Raw genomic sequence first — 14903 nt, forward strand, 5'->3', positions numbered from 1 at the left:
GAAAGGAACTTGTTTATTGTTATAAGTGGGGGAAAATGAACTGATTTTGGCTGTTTTTAATATGTTGCGTAGAATTGGTTTCCATGTCAGACTCTTGAAAGACTTCCTGTCCTTTGGGGCCCAACTCAAATTGTCTTATGTCTTCTATGTCGTCTGAGTCCCTCAGTCAGTATCAGTGAGTTTTCTGAGTTTTCACCAATGTTACCTTTATCTCTCTTTTTCTGCACTCTCTTTACTACCTTGCCTTGTGTTAGAGTTAAGGATAGAGTAGAAAGAACATGACTGTTGTAATAAAAACCCAGTTCAATCAAACTTTCTGAAACCCAGTTTACTCAATTGTAGAATGTGAAGAGAAATAGGAACTCCTGTGGTTCTTGTGAAGATTAAATTGGAAAGCATAAAGTACCTGGGGCTGAGTGGGCACTCAGTAAGTGTCAGTGTCCGTCTCATTTCCGAATTTCATGTCTAGTTTCTCCAGTGGTCTAAGTTCCTTCAGGGCAGGAAATGTCTTTTATATTCATAGTGCCTTGTGCATAGTAGGTTCTAAATGATTATTTGTTGAATTTAATTTACTGTCCTGTCATGGAAGCTTAGCACTGTTATTTCCCGTTTCTTTTCCCTCTGTCACCTTGGATTGAGATAAACATGTTGCTTTCATGAAATTAGGGATTTAATTCAGTAGAATGCCATTTTAATATGACTTAGTTCATAGAGTTTGATATAGTAAGGGTCAAATCATTTCCCTGGAAACTTAATTCTATTCTATAAAATCTTATTAGCCTGTCTCATGGCATCATAGTCACAGTGGAGTTCTGGTGTGTTTAAGATGGTCAAGTATCTGTAGAAATCTGTCTAATGGCACAGAGGGAGAATATGGGAAATAAATGACATAAAGAGAGCAAATGCAAATGTCTTGCAAATTACATTACTCGACATTTTCAATCACTAACCCTCCAAAGTATGTTCTAATTTACTAAAACAATCCAAGAATCCAATTTCTTGTGAGCTTCCTTTGCTCAATTATTAGTAGCAGACAGTATTCTGTGGTTCGTTGCAATTTTTCACCTTTGTATTTATCTAGTATCTGATTTAAAAAGAATGGGAGCATTCTGATTCAGCAGAACTGATCAGAACTCTCTTTCTGATCATAACTCACCTGCTCATAGCTCATCTGTGTTATAGAGCAGAAATGAATAAATGTTTGCTGAACATGCCACATATGCTTTGATCATCAAAATGTTAAGTTTTCCTTCCTTCTCAAAATACAAGCTCTGAGAGATCTTTCTTGCTGAAGTTTGTTGGGTGACCTATTCTGCATAGATATTATTATAGAGGCAAGCCAGATCCCATGCCATTATAGCAAAATATCATGTAAGCAACTACATTTTCATAAATTTGTTTGTTTCCATGATTGAAATGTGAGCACTCTTTAATGCTTCCTCCCTATGATTTGAAATTATACATTCACAGTGCTTTTTAAAAAATTTTAAAGCAGAAGTGTATCCTAAAAGATGAACTTTCTTTTTTATTTTTTTTTAAATGAAGTATGCTCTTTTGTTAGAATGAGGACTCAACAGGCTTCTCATGCATGCAATAACATTGGTTATACTTAGAATATGGTTTATAACTTCGTGTGTCCCTAATTATTTCATTGAAAGATAATTAGCTAGCATTTGTTATCACTGTATTATGAATGGGAGAAACTGAGGCTCATTATCGACTCTGTGTTAGCAAGTTGAGAATTTGAGAAAAACCTGCTGCTATGCTAATGATCTGCTTTTGTTTTCAATTTCAGTTTCAAAGAACATTTGAGTCTCTCAAAAATGTTGCCAACAAATCTGACCTCCAGAAAACCTACCAGAAGCTTGGGAAGGAGCTGGAAAATTTGGATTATTTAGCCTTCAAACGTCAGCAGGTAGGAGTCAGAGCTCTCCTTGGTGGAGGAGATGAACACTTTAGGCTTCCTGCCATCCTGCCTGTCAGAGGTGCAGGTGTGTCTGAGGAAACTTATCTTCTAATGGTTAGAGCAGAAACAGGTTGTGCTGTGCTGATCTGCTGTGTTCATATGGCTTCCCACAGTGTTCAATGTGGTCCTTGCTTTTAGATGTGTACTTTAGGGGTTTACACATGTGTCCTTATACCTCTCTTAAAGAAAATTCCTGCTGGTTTGTGAAAAATCCAACTACTCTTTGACTAGGGACGCTTCAGAGGCATAAAGGGAATCTCTATAATGGCTTGGCCAGTTGGCTTTTATATTTGACCCGGAGAGAAAAATCACCTGAAGACCAGGATAAGGTTGTGGGTGTACATGCAACATTAAGGAAAATAGTCATAAATATGCCGAAATATGAATTGATCTTTAGTTTTCTTTGATCTTTGAAGATGAGTAATTTGCTAAGTGTGGAAGATTGAAGGAAAATTTACTTTTCAAATACAAGGTTTTTATTGCCTCCTTTTGTAGGCCCCAAGATAAATAGAGAGCTGAAATAAACTTTTATAGGGTTTGTTTTAGAATTGGTACTTTATAACCGAATATTCATCGTGATTAAATGCTGTGTGTTTTGGAGACACTGCCACAGTAGCTCGCTAGGCTGGATCTGCTCCAGTTTCTTCACAGCCACTAGGTGTCAGTGTTGTCAAGCTTTTACTTCCACCAACGGTTTATTCCGATCAGAACAGCCAGTTAGACGTTTAAATGAGGTTGCATGAAATTGCTCCATGATGGATAGCGTCTAGAAAAATGACTAAATGTCTGACTTGCATGGCAAGGCCTCGAGTCGATCACTTGAGAGACTTTCCTCTTAGCATAGCAAAGGGTGTGGCATTCTCACCATTCATTGCCTAATTCACAAGTTTTGGATCCTTTTGGATGAAGGTTTTCAAAGCAGAATTTTCTATATTTAGTTAAATCTCATTAAGTCAACATGATATGGTCTAGAATTATTGGGCCAAAAAGAGAATTGTGTTCTAGGTATTGCTCTATCACAGATGTTACATGGACATTTAACCTTTCTATGGCCCTATTTTCCTAGGGGTTATATTTGTTTTATAGAATGTTCCAGGGCAAATACATTCTTTTTGCAGACACATTAATTTACATGAAAAAGGATACAATGTCCATTTAAGTTTTGTTTTTTTAACAAAATTAATGATGGTCTAGGTATTAGCACTTGATGGTTTCTGAGTGCTACTACGACAAACCCCAGAGGATGCTGCTTAGCATTCACACCAGAGTCACTCCTCTGGCCTATGCAATTTTTAGTACAGTTTTGTTTCCAAAACCATATTTTACCATGGAGGGGTATTTGAGCTGGCAGGCGGTAGTCACTATACTCTTCTGTTATCGTTTCTCATTAACACATTTTCAGTGATTGGATTCTTTTATTAGCTAATTGTGAATTTGGAAGAAGGTAAATACCTCAAGGGCAGAAGGGTAGAACTCTGGGAGAATGGCATTGAGGATAGATGGGTAAATTATATGTGCATAAAGAAAAGATGAGCACATGGAGTGTATACATATATGCATGTATAAATCATCTATACTATTTATTAAATGAAAAGCATATGGCACATGGTATGATTTAAACATTTATAAATTAAATCTTTAAATGCTTATAACAATACAGTGAGGTGGCTTTTGTTAGCACCATTTTACAGATGAGAAAACTGTTAAGGAAGTTAAGTAACATGCCTAACTAAGGTCAGGGAGCTAATAAGGCATGAAACTGGGCTTCAAATCTAAATCAAGTCTGACTTCAAACCTGGAGTGTTATGTCTTCTTGATGGGCAGGGTCAAAGGGTCAGAACATCAGCTCTTCTCTAGCTTGGTGGGATTTATCTTTTATCTCACATTCTATTCCTTTAAAGCTCCAAAACCCGATTAAGCACATGCCAGAAAGTGTTTTTCTTCTAATGGAAAAGATTCAGGCCTCTGTAAAATTGCCAGTTTAGCAGAAAGTTTCCTCTTTATAAGGCAGTATTCTTTGTATTAGAGAATTAGTCATGGTTTGTTCCCTGGTCCAACCATATTTATCATTCCGCACTGGGACAGAACATAAGCTCCATAAGGACAGGGCCTTGTCTGTCACCTTTAATGCTGTATCCTCTCCAGTGCTGTGCTCATAACGGTATCTGACTCATGGCAAATCCTCAGTAAATATTATTGGTAGTGTTGTTGCTGTGAACAAAGAACCATGCCAAAAGGTTTGACCTCAGATTATAGGCAATTAAAATCAATGTGCTTTGCTACATATTTAAAATTCAAAAGAGCATAAGCCTTTGGTTTCCTGGATACCAAGGGCTGAGAGATTATCCCTTGCCCCTATGTATTATTGAGGTTTCCTCCTAACATATTTTATTCTTCTATCCATTTTTTAAAACAAACAGAAAATGCCAGTGTTAACTCTGAATTATGGATGTCCAATGAATTGACTATAATTATTTTATTGGAGTCATCCATTAGGTTTTATTTTCTGTCCCCTTCTATGATATTTTTAACATCATCTTTGAGAGATTTCTTTCTCGGCACAAGATAGACTACTGGAGTACTTTGCTCCATTCTCTCACTTCTGTTTTTCTGAGGTTACTGTGCTTTCTTTCCTAGGTCTGAACTTAGTATTTATTTATTTAAAAGAGCGAGTGCCTGCACATCAGCTATTCCTTGGGTCAGGGCACAACATCTCTACATTTTCCTACTTTCAAAAAGACTAATGTTGAAATAGCTTTGATTGGAAAAGGTGTGAGAGGAGGCTGTGATAGGTGGGGGTGGGTTTACCGGGATGAGTCAGCCTGAAGTAAACGGATGACAAAGCAGGATTAACCAGAGAATCTGGACACTCTTTTGGTTCTTACTATCGAAAGGCAGGTACAGTCTTGGAGTTTATCTGCTTGGACTGCTTGGTTTTCATCCTTCTAGTTGGTGTGACATAGGAATGGTAATAGCAAGTTCCAGCTATTATACTGATCCCAGATTTATGTATTAATTTGAGTGCTTATTAATCAAGAGGTTTCCTTAGAGCTTTCGTTTTGTGGAGTAAAACAAAATAAGGTTTGATAATGTGGACTCTAATGTAATTCATTTCTCTCTTTATCTACCCTTCAAACTTATAATTACATTATAAAACACATCCATTTCCAGAGGCTTCTGAAATCTTTAGATATAAATTAAAGTTGACATTATTGAGTTGAACATTATATAGACTAAAGAACATTTACACATTGATATAAAAATATGTAAAATTAAATTATTGTACTTCAGACCTACATGCATGTTGGAACACATCACGTATCTGATTCTTGTCTCTCTGATCAAGGCATGCTATTCTTGCCTTCTGACCTGTGCACAAGGTTTATATAACTTCGTATTTAGAATGTACAGCCCGTTTCATTTTACATATTTAAATCATTCTTTAAAGTCAAACTGAAGTCTAGCCTCCCTCATAACACTTCCTCCTGTGACCTCTAGTCAATATAACTCTTCACTCTTTGCCATTCTTAGCTTTTATCTGTGTCATACAATTTAACATCTGATTGATGATATACTCATTGAGAATCCATGTAGTACAGTGATTAGAGTGTCAGCTTTGTAGTTACCCAAACCTGGTTAGACTGTTTGTACTGGATACCTGAGTTTCTTTTTAAAAAGCAACGGAAAAATAACCCCTAACTTAAACAGCTTGCTTTGAGGAAACAATATATCAAGTATAAAGTAAGTCCTATAAAATATGTATAAAGGACTTAACATTGCACCTGACATGTGTTTAGTATAATTGGTAGCTATTATATGTTTTGTGTTATTCTCATAAGCCATTTTCTTAAATAGGTTGTAAGTTCCATAAGGATATGGATATGTTCTTTATTTTGTATACTTCTGTGCTGTACATAGGGTCCAGCACTGTTCTGAACATATGGGATAGAATGTTTTTGGACATGCATAGTCTAGCAGTTGGTGATCTATGTAACAAAAAGAACATGCTGACACCTCTCAAGAAGGGAGCTGCAACATTTGGTTCTAATATGTTTCTAAGGTGGTATCTCTTGATGGGCAGTTAAAGTACTGAGGACTTGTACTATGACAATCTGTTGGGGGAAGTAGGTTCAGTGTTCTGGCTAACGTCCAGTTCAGGTTAACAATACATTCTATATATCCAAACTTCCCTTATGCTTCAGGTATTGTTCAGCACATGGTACTTTGTTAGTGATGATGCTTAGGAGTGAACAACTGCTTTTTATTCTTTTACTAAACTGGGTGTGTGACCCCTTTTAGGTAATTGCAAAGCCAGAAGCGTACATAATACCTTGTAGGATAAAAATTGAAATTAAAACAAACCTTTATTAAAAAGAAGAAAAATAAAAATAAGTTAGATAAAATTTATTTGATAAAAATGACTGCGGGTTAATATTTTTCAATTGAAAAATAAAATTCTACTTGTTATCTCTTATCTTTTTCATGATAGCCATCCTAACAGGTGTGCAAGACAAGAGATAACAGAAGTCAGTGATGATGTGAAGAAAAGGAAACCTTTGCACATTGTTGGGAATGTAAATTGGTACAGTCATTTTGGAAAAAGTATAGAGGTTGCTAAAAAAATATGAAATAGAGCTATCATAAGACCTGTCAATCTTACTTTTGGGTATATATCCAAAGAAAATGGAATCAGTATCTTGAAGAGACAGCTGCACTCCCACGTTCATTGCAGCATTATTCACAACAGCCAAGATATGGAAACAACGTAAGCGTCTGTTGACAGATGAATAAAGAAAATGTGGTATACATATATGCAATGAAATATTATTTAGCCTTAAAAAGGAAGGAAATCCTGCCTTTCCAATAGTATGGTTGAACCTGGAAGACATTTTGCTAAGCAAAATAATCCAGACACAGAAATACACATGCTGTATGGTCTTACTTATATGTGGAATCTAAAAATGTCAAACTCAGAGAAGCAGAGGGTAGAGGAGCGGTTTCCAGGGATTGGTGGGTAGAGGAAATTAGTAGATATTGATCAAAGGGTACACATTTTCACTTATAAGATGAACAAGTTCTGGGGACCTAATAAACAGCACGAGTGATGATAGATGTGTTAATTTGATGGTGGTGATCATTATACAATGTGTATATATCTCTCAAATCATCTTGTTGCACACTTTGAATATATTCAATCTTTGTCAATCGAATATTTCAAAACAAAAAAATAAAATTCTAGATAGATAATGACTGACCACATAGAAAATACTCTTAGGCTTACCCTGGGAACTTGAGAACTCTGACGATACAAGACAACAATGTAGGGATCCTGTGGAAGAAATGCTTAGAAAATGAAACTAAATAGTGGTAGGCTTGTGGTTGTACTATAGCATATAGAGAAGAAAAAGTTGATGAATTCCAATAATATCCTTCAATCATGTAAGGACTTATAGCTAGAAAAATGTAATGAATCAGCTAGAATAATATTGCCCTGAGAATTGCTTATCTGCAAGGACCTTATAAGGTAGGAACTAACTTTCCATTGGGGCTAACATTAAAATGGAGTTGTAAATATATCTTCTTTAAGACCTTTAAAAATAAAGACCAACCCGACCAACATGGTGAAACCCGGTCTCTACTAAAAATACAAAAAATTAGCTGGGCATGGTGGCGGGCACCTGTAATCACAGCTACTCGGGAGGCTGAGGCAGGAGAATCATTTGAATCCAGGAGGCAGAGGTTGCAGTGAGCCGAGATCACGCCATTGCACTCCAGCCTGGGTGACAAGAGCAAAACTCCATGTCAAAAAATAAATAAATCAATAAAATAAAAGATAAAGAACATGTGTATCTGGAATTGTTTAGATGCAGTCTAAGGAAGGGTGTAAGTGGGAGCTGGACTGAATGAGTACTAAGGGGAGGTGCTAAGCTTCTAGAGCAATAGTTCTATACCCATGGATTAACTTCAGTGACCTTTGTAAGATGAAGTATGTTAATTGCTCAATTGGGAGAAGATTCTTTTTTTCCTTCTTCTGTAATTAATCTAACTGTCTTGAAAGAATTCTGATTGAATTATTCCTTTTAAGGGTAAGTGAACCAAGGACTGCTATACTAAAATATTCATGTCTGTCTTAGGTGGTATTCTATTTCTTATTTACCAGATCAAATAAAACGATTATTTATGCCATTTATAAACCTGTTTCTGAAGATTTCAAAGCATTTCAGACATCATTTAAAAATTTATTGCACGGGTATAAAAAATGTTGAATTATTAAACAGTGTGCTAAGTTCAAACCAACCCAAACATATTCTATCCACTACTTACGCAATTTCATTTTTATTCAATTGTACATAGTTGTTTGTCCCAAAGGAGAAAAGAATGTGATGTTACATTTACTCTTTAGTTTTCTGATATAGAGAAAAGAAGGTTGGATGCATCATGCAAGGTCATCCTGAGTCAGTAACAAATTCAGAATTAATATTCACATTTCCTAATTTCCAGCTTTTTGCAATTGCTGTTTGATCATTTTCACTACTTCATAAACTACAGATCTTTATAGGGTGATTTGTTTTTCTATAGTTACAGTCTGAAGAAAAAATCTTATGGATTTTTTAATGTAAGAAACTTGCCTTTATTTTAAAATGAATGATTAAAATGATGCATATTATACATTTGTCCTCCTTCTAAAATTTGATTTCCACATTCGATAGTTAATGGCCATGATAACTAAGTGTCTTCTATTAAATTAGCAAAGTGAAAACATTATAGAGACATCTTTTAATTCCTAAGGTTTGCTATTCAGTTTCCGTCTATTGTCTCTGGGGCTCAGTTTATTGGTGGCACTTAGGTAGAAAGCTGTTGAGTCAAGTGTTAGCTGATTTTCATGCACCAGAGAAGATTTATTAATTTTTACAAGGTTGTTTGCTATACAGTAGTTTGCCTTGTGGGCAGCTTATAGCTACTTTATAGTGGGGAATGTTTATTGAAATAGTTAATTCTTTGTTATGGGTTGTTTCAAAATTTACAATGCTGATAGGAATTCCAGAGATGGCAAAAAAAAAACAAAAACCCAAAACCAAACAAACAAACAAAGAACAACTTCAGTGTTTGCATCAATATGGTGCTTATTTGTGCATGTCTTATATTGACATACCTAAGTCCACAAGGTTGTCAATAAAAGTTGGTATTGAGGAGAAATAATAGACAAGTTAACTCTGAAAATGTCTTCTCTAGTCTATTTTGCACTTTGAAAGTGGTCTGTGCATGAAAAGAAGGTAATCTTTCACTACTAAGATTGTGACTTTTGATGGTTTAAGATGCAAATTACAGAGGCTATGCTATACTAGAGAACCTTAAACCAAGTAAAGAATCTTTAGAATTCATCTAACCTAACTCTTTTATTTATTTTATTTTTTATGTTTGAGACAATCTTGCTCTGTCACCCAGGCTAGAGTGCAGTGGCACAATCTCAGCTCACTGCAACCTCTGCCTCCCGGGTTCAAGTGATTCTCTTGCCTCAGCCTCCCAGGTAGCTGGAATTACAGGCATCCACCACCATGCCCAGCTAATTTTTTGTATTTTTCGTAGAGACAGGGTTTCACCATGTTGCCCAGGCTGGTCTTGAACTCGATTCACCCATCTCAGCCTCCCAAAGTGCAAGGATTGGAGGCATGAACTATTGTGCCTGGCCCCAACTGTTTTATTTTAAAGATGAGAAAAATGAGTTGCAAGGAGATTAAATATTAGCCACATACTTTGCTAATGACAAGAGTTGGGACAATAACAGGAAATGATATATTCTCACAACCTTTGGTTCTTTGGTGAGCCCTCTGTTGATCCTTGGTATCTGGTTTGTATCCTGAAACCAAGAGAGGACCTACAGTATGAAAAACATTCTTTTCCTGTTTGAAAAGCTGCATGATGCTGAGATTGGACTGGCTGCAGAAATCTCTTCTAATGTTAAAACAAAGCCAGGGCATTCAGTTTATTTTACTGGGGTTCATGGTTTGGGAGGCCTTGCTTATATATGGCTATAATGACAGGTTCTGATGGCAGCCTTTGTGGAAGTGAGCCCCATTCTCTCCAGGAAAAAACATACTTCTGCTACCTCCTATGTCTTGAGGAGGATTTCCTTTGCTGGACCCTTGCTAGGTGGTCGAGTAGTGACATTCTTTCCTCTATTCAGGGACATGTGGAATAGAGGAGTCCCTCATAGTCCCCTTAATAAAAGATGTGGGTGCAGTCTTCTCTAAAATGCAAGCCTCCAGCCACTCTACATTTCCACTTTCCTACTCAAGAAGAAAGGAGTGAATTTCTTTGAGTGTTCACAGAAATGTACAACAAAGGACTGAAATAGGGATGCAGCACAATTGACTTTTCAGTGAAGTCCACTTCTTTCTGATTATGCTTGTCCTCCAGGTGGGAGTTCTGCTCTTTCAGATTGAGCCCTAGGAATCTGAAGTAGAACAGAATTTTCTACCAGGATGAAAGGAGTACCAGAAAGGGTATGGACTTTCTTGAGTCTGTAGGAACCTTGTTGCATTGGGACTATGGAATAATCCAGGAAATTGGGTTTCATATCAAACTGCAGGAACAACAAAGATGCTTTTAACATTTATCTATACATGCGAATATACTGTATTAGGCAGTGAGGTGCCAGTAAATGAAAATAATTCAGTAGTGCCTTTTTAAAAATTTTAAATTTTTAAATATTTATTTATTTATTTATTTTTGAGACAGACTCTCGCCCTGTTGCCAGGCTGGAGTCAGTGACGCAATCTTGGCTCACTGCAATCTCTGCCTCCCAGGTTCAGGCAATTCTCCTGCCTCAGCTTCCTGAGTAGCTGGGACTACAGGCACGTGCCATCACGCCCGGCTAATTTTTGTATTTTTAGTAGAGACGGGGTTTCACCATGTTGGCCAGGATGGTATCGATCTCTTGACCTTGTGATCCACCTGCCTCGGCCTCTCAAAGTGCTGGAATTACAGGCGTGAGCCACCGCGCCTGGCCCTTTTTTTTTCTTAAAAAAAAAGAAGAAAATGCAATAATATTACAACACTGTAGACAAAGGAAAGACTTATAAGCATCATCTGGTTCAACCACTTTATCATGGATACACAAATAATACAGAAAGTACATCATTTTGTAGTTTTCTACTGCAATGGAATTTTGATTTATTGACAATTTCTAGAATCCTGTATCGTCTAAACCTTTAAAGTATATCCTAGGCACTTAGGTTGTTTCTATACCTTGACTATCATGAATAATGCTGCAATGAACATGAGAGTGCAGATACCTCTTCCAAATACTGATTTCATTTCCTTTGTATATATACTCAGAAGTGGGATTGCTGGATCATGTAGTAGTTCTATTTTTTTAAAATATATTTTAGGAACCTTCATACTACTGTTCATAGTGGCTGTACCAATTTACATTCCCACCAAGGTTCCCATTTCTCTACAAGCGTTCCCATTTCTGATCACACTCACCAACACTTGTTATCTTTTGTTTTTGGGTAGTAGCCATCCTATCAAGTGTGAGGTGATATCTTATTTTGTTTTGATTTGCATTACTCTGATAATTAGTGATGTGAGCACCTTTTTATATATCTATTGGCCATTTGTATGTCTTTCTTTGAAAAATTTCTATTTAGAGATGCAACAAAAAATGATAAAGGGGATATCACCACTGATCCCATAGAAATAAAAACTACCATCAGAGAATACTATAAACACCTCTATGCAAATAAACTAGAAAATCTAGAAGAAATGGATAAATTCCGGGACACATACACCCTCCCAAGACTAAACCAGGAAGAAGTTGAATCTCTGAATAGACCAATAAAAGGCTCTGAAATTGAGGCAATAATTAATAGCCTACCAACCAAAAAAAGTCTAGGATCAGACAGATTCACAGCCGAATTCTACCAGAGGTACAAAGAGGAGCTGGTACCATTCCTTCTGAAACTATTCCAATCAACAGAAAAAGAGAGAATCCTCCCTAACTCATTTTATGAGGCCAGCATCATCCTGATACCAAAGGCTGGCAGAGACACAACAAAAAAAGAGAGTTTTAGACCAATATCCCTGATAAACATCGATGAGAAAATCCTCAATAAAATACTGGTGAACCGAATCCAGCAGTGCATCAAAAAGCTTAGCCACCACAATCAAGTAGGCTTCATCCCTGGGATGAAAGGCTGGTTCAACATATGCAAATCAATAAAAGAATCCATCACATAAACAGAACCAACTACTAAAACCACATGATTATCTCAATAGATGCAGAAAAGGCCTTCAACAAAATTCAACAGCCTTCATGCTAAAAACTCTCAATAAACTAGGTATTGATGGAATGTATCTCAAAATAATAAGAGCTATTTATGACAAACCCATAGCCAATATCATACTGAATGGGCAAAAACTGGAAGCATTCATTCCTTCTGAAAACTGGCACAAGACAGGGATGCCATCTCTCACCACTCCTGTTCCACATAGTGTTGGAAGTTCTGGCCAGGGCAATCAGACAAGAGAAAGAAGTAAAGGGTATTCAATTAGGAAAAGAGGAAGTCAAATTGTCCCTGTTTGCAGATGACATGATTGTTTATTTAGAAAACCCCATCGTCTCAGCCCAAAATCTCCTTAAGCTGATAAAAAACTTCAGCAAAGTCTCAGGATACAAAATCAATGTGCAAAAATCACAAGCATTCCTATACACCAATAATAGACAAACAGAGACCCAAATCATGAGTGAACTTCCATTCACAATTACTACAAAGAGGATAAAATTCCTAGGGATCCAACTTACAAGGGATGTGAAGGAACTCTTCAAGGAGAACTACAAACCACTGCTGAACGAAATAAAAGAGGACACAAACAAATGGAAGAACATTCCATGCTCATGGATAGGAAGAATCAATATCATGAAAATGGCCATATTGCCCAAGGTAATTTATAGATTCAATACCATCCCCATCAAGCTACCAATGACTTTCCTCACAGAATTGGAAAAAACTAATTTAAATTTCATACAGAACCAAAAAAGAGCTTGTAGTGCCAAGACAATTCTAAGTAAAAAGAACAAAACTGGAAACATAATGCTACCTGACTTCAAACTATACTACAAGGCTACAGTAACCAAAACAGCATGGTACTGGTACCAAAACAGATATATAGACCAATGGAACAGAACAGAGGCCTCAGAAATAACACCACACATCTACAACCATCTGATCTTTGACAAACCTGACCAAAAAAAAAAAGAAATGGAGAAAGGATTCCCTATTTAGTAAATGGTGCTGGGAAAACTGGCTAGCCATATGTAGAAAGCTGAAACTGGATCCCTTCCTTACACCTTATACAAAAATTAATTCAAGATGAATTAAAGACTTCAATGTTAGACCTAAAACCATAAGAACTCTAGAAGAAAACCTAGGTAATACCATTCAGGACATAGGCATGGGCAAAAACTTCATTACCAAAACACCCAAAGCAATGGCAACAAAAGCCAAGATAGACAAACGGGATCTAATTAAACTAAAGAGCTTCTGCACAGCAAAAGAAACTACCATCAGAGTGAACAGGCAACCTACAGAATGGGAAAAAATTTTTGCAATCTATCCATTTAACAAAGGGCTAATATCCAGAATCTACAAAGAAGTTAAACAAATTTACAAGAAAAAATCAACCCCATCAAAAAGTGGGGAAAGGATATGAACAGACACTTCTCAAAAGAAGACATTTATGCAGCCAACAGACACATGAAAAAATGCTCATCATCATTGGTTATCACAGAAATGCAAATCAAAGTCACAATGAGATACCATCTCATGCCAGTTAGAATGGCAGTCATTAAAAAGTCAGGAAACAACAGATGCTGGAGAGGATGTGCAGAAATAGGAATGCTTTTACACTGTTGGTGGGAGTGTAAATTATTTCAACCATTGTGGAAGACAGTGTGGCAATTCCTCAAGGGTCTAGAAGCAGAAATACCATTTGATCCATCAACCCCATTACTGGGTATATATCCAATGGATTATAAATCATGCTACTATAAAGACACATGCACACATATGTTTATTGCAGCACTATTCACAATAGCAAAGACTTGGAACCAACCCAAATATTCATCAGTGATAGACTGGATTAAGAAAATGTGGCATATATACACCATGGAATACTATGCAGCCATAAGAAAGGATGAGTTCATGTCCTTTGCAGGGACATGGATGAAGCTGGAAACCATTATCCTCAGCAAACTATCACAAGGACAGAAAACCAAACACCACATGTTCTCACTCATAGGTGGGAATTGAACAGTGGGAACACTTGGACACAGGGCAGGGAACATCACACACCGAGGCCTGTCGGTGGGTGGAGGGCTGGGGGAGGGATAGCATTAGGAGAAATACCTAATGTAAATGACGAGTTGATGGGTGCAGCAAACCAACATGGCACATGTATACCTATGTAACAAACGTGCACATTGTGCACATGTGCCCTAGAACTTAAAGGATTAAAAAAAAAGAAACATGTCTATTTAGTTCGGGCACAGTGGCTCACACCTGTAATCTCAGCACTTTGGGAGGCTGAGACAGGCGGATCACCTGAGGTCAAGAGTTCAAGACCAGCCTGGCCAACATGGTGAAACCCCGTCTCTACTGAAAATACAAAAATTAGCCGGGCGGGGTGGCAGGTGCCTGTAATCCCTGCTACACGGGAGGCTGAGGCAAGAGAATTGCTTGAACCCACAAAGCAGAGGTTGCAGTGAGCTGAGATCATGCCATTGCACTCCAGCCTGGGGGACAAGAGTGAGACTTAGGTCTCAAAAAAAAAATGTGTATTTAGGTATTTTGCCCATTTTTAATTAGGTTATTTGTGGGTTGTTTCTTTTCTTTCCTTTTTTTTTTTTTTTTTTTTTTGCTTTTGAGTTAAATGA

General features: G+C 37.0%; 1 protein-coding gene across 1 annotated transcript in view; it reads left to right on the forward strand.

Moving 5' to 3' along the window:
- The window catches only part of CTNNA3 (catenin alpha 3), a 1821585-nt gene that overhangs the window by 214761 nt on the left and 1591921 nt on the right, over window positions 1-14903 (forward strand). Inside the window, exon 5 of the mRNA XM_054522537.2 lies at window positions 1796-1915. Within this exon, the coding sequence (XP_054378512.1) occupies window positions 1796-1915 (120 nt within the window). The remainder of the gene's footprint in view (window positions 1-1795; window positions 1916-14903) is intronic.

Source organism: Pongo abelii, chromosome 8 (genome assembly GCF_028885655.2).
Source record: "Pongo abelii isolate AG06213 chromosome 8, NHGRI_mPonAbe1-v2.0_pri, whole genome shotgun sequence".
In the NCBI taxonomy this organism is placed as follows: domain Eukaryota; kingdom Metazoa; phylum Chordata; class Mammalia; order Primates; family Hominidae; genus Pongo; species Pongo abelii.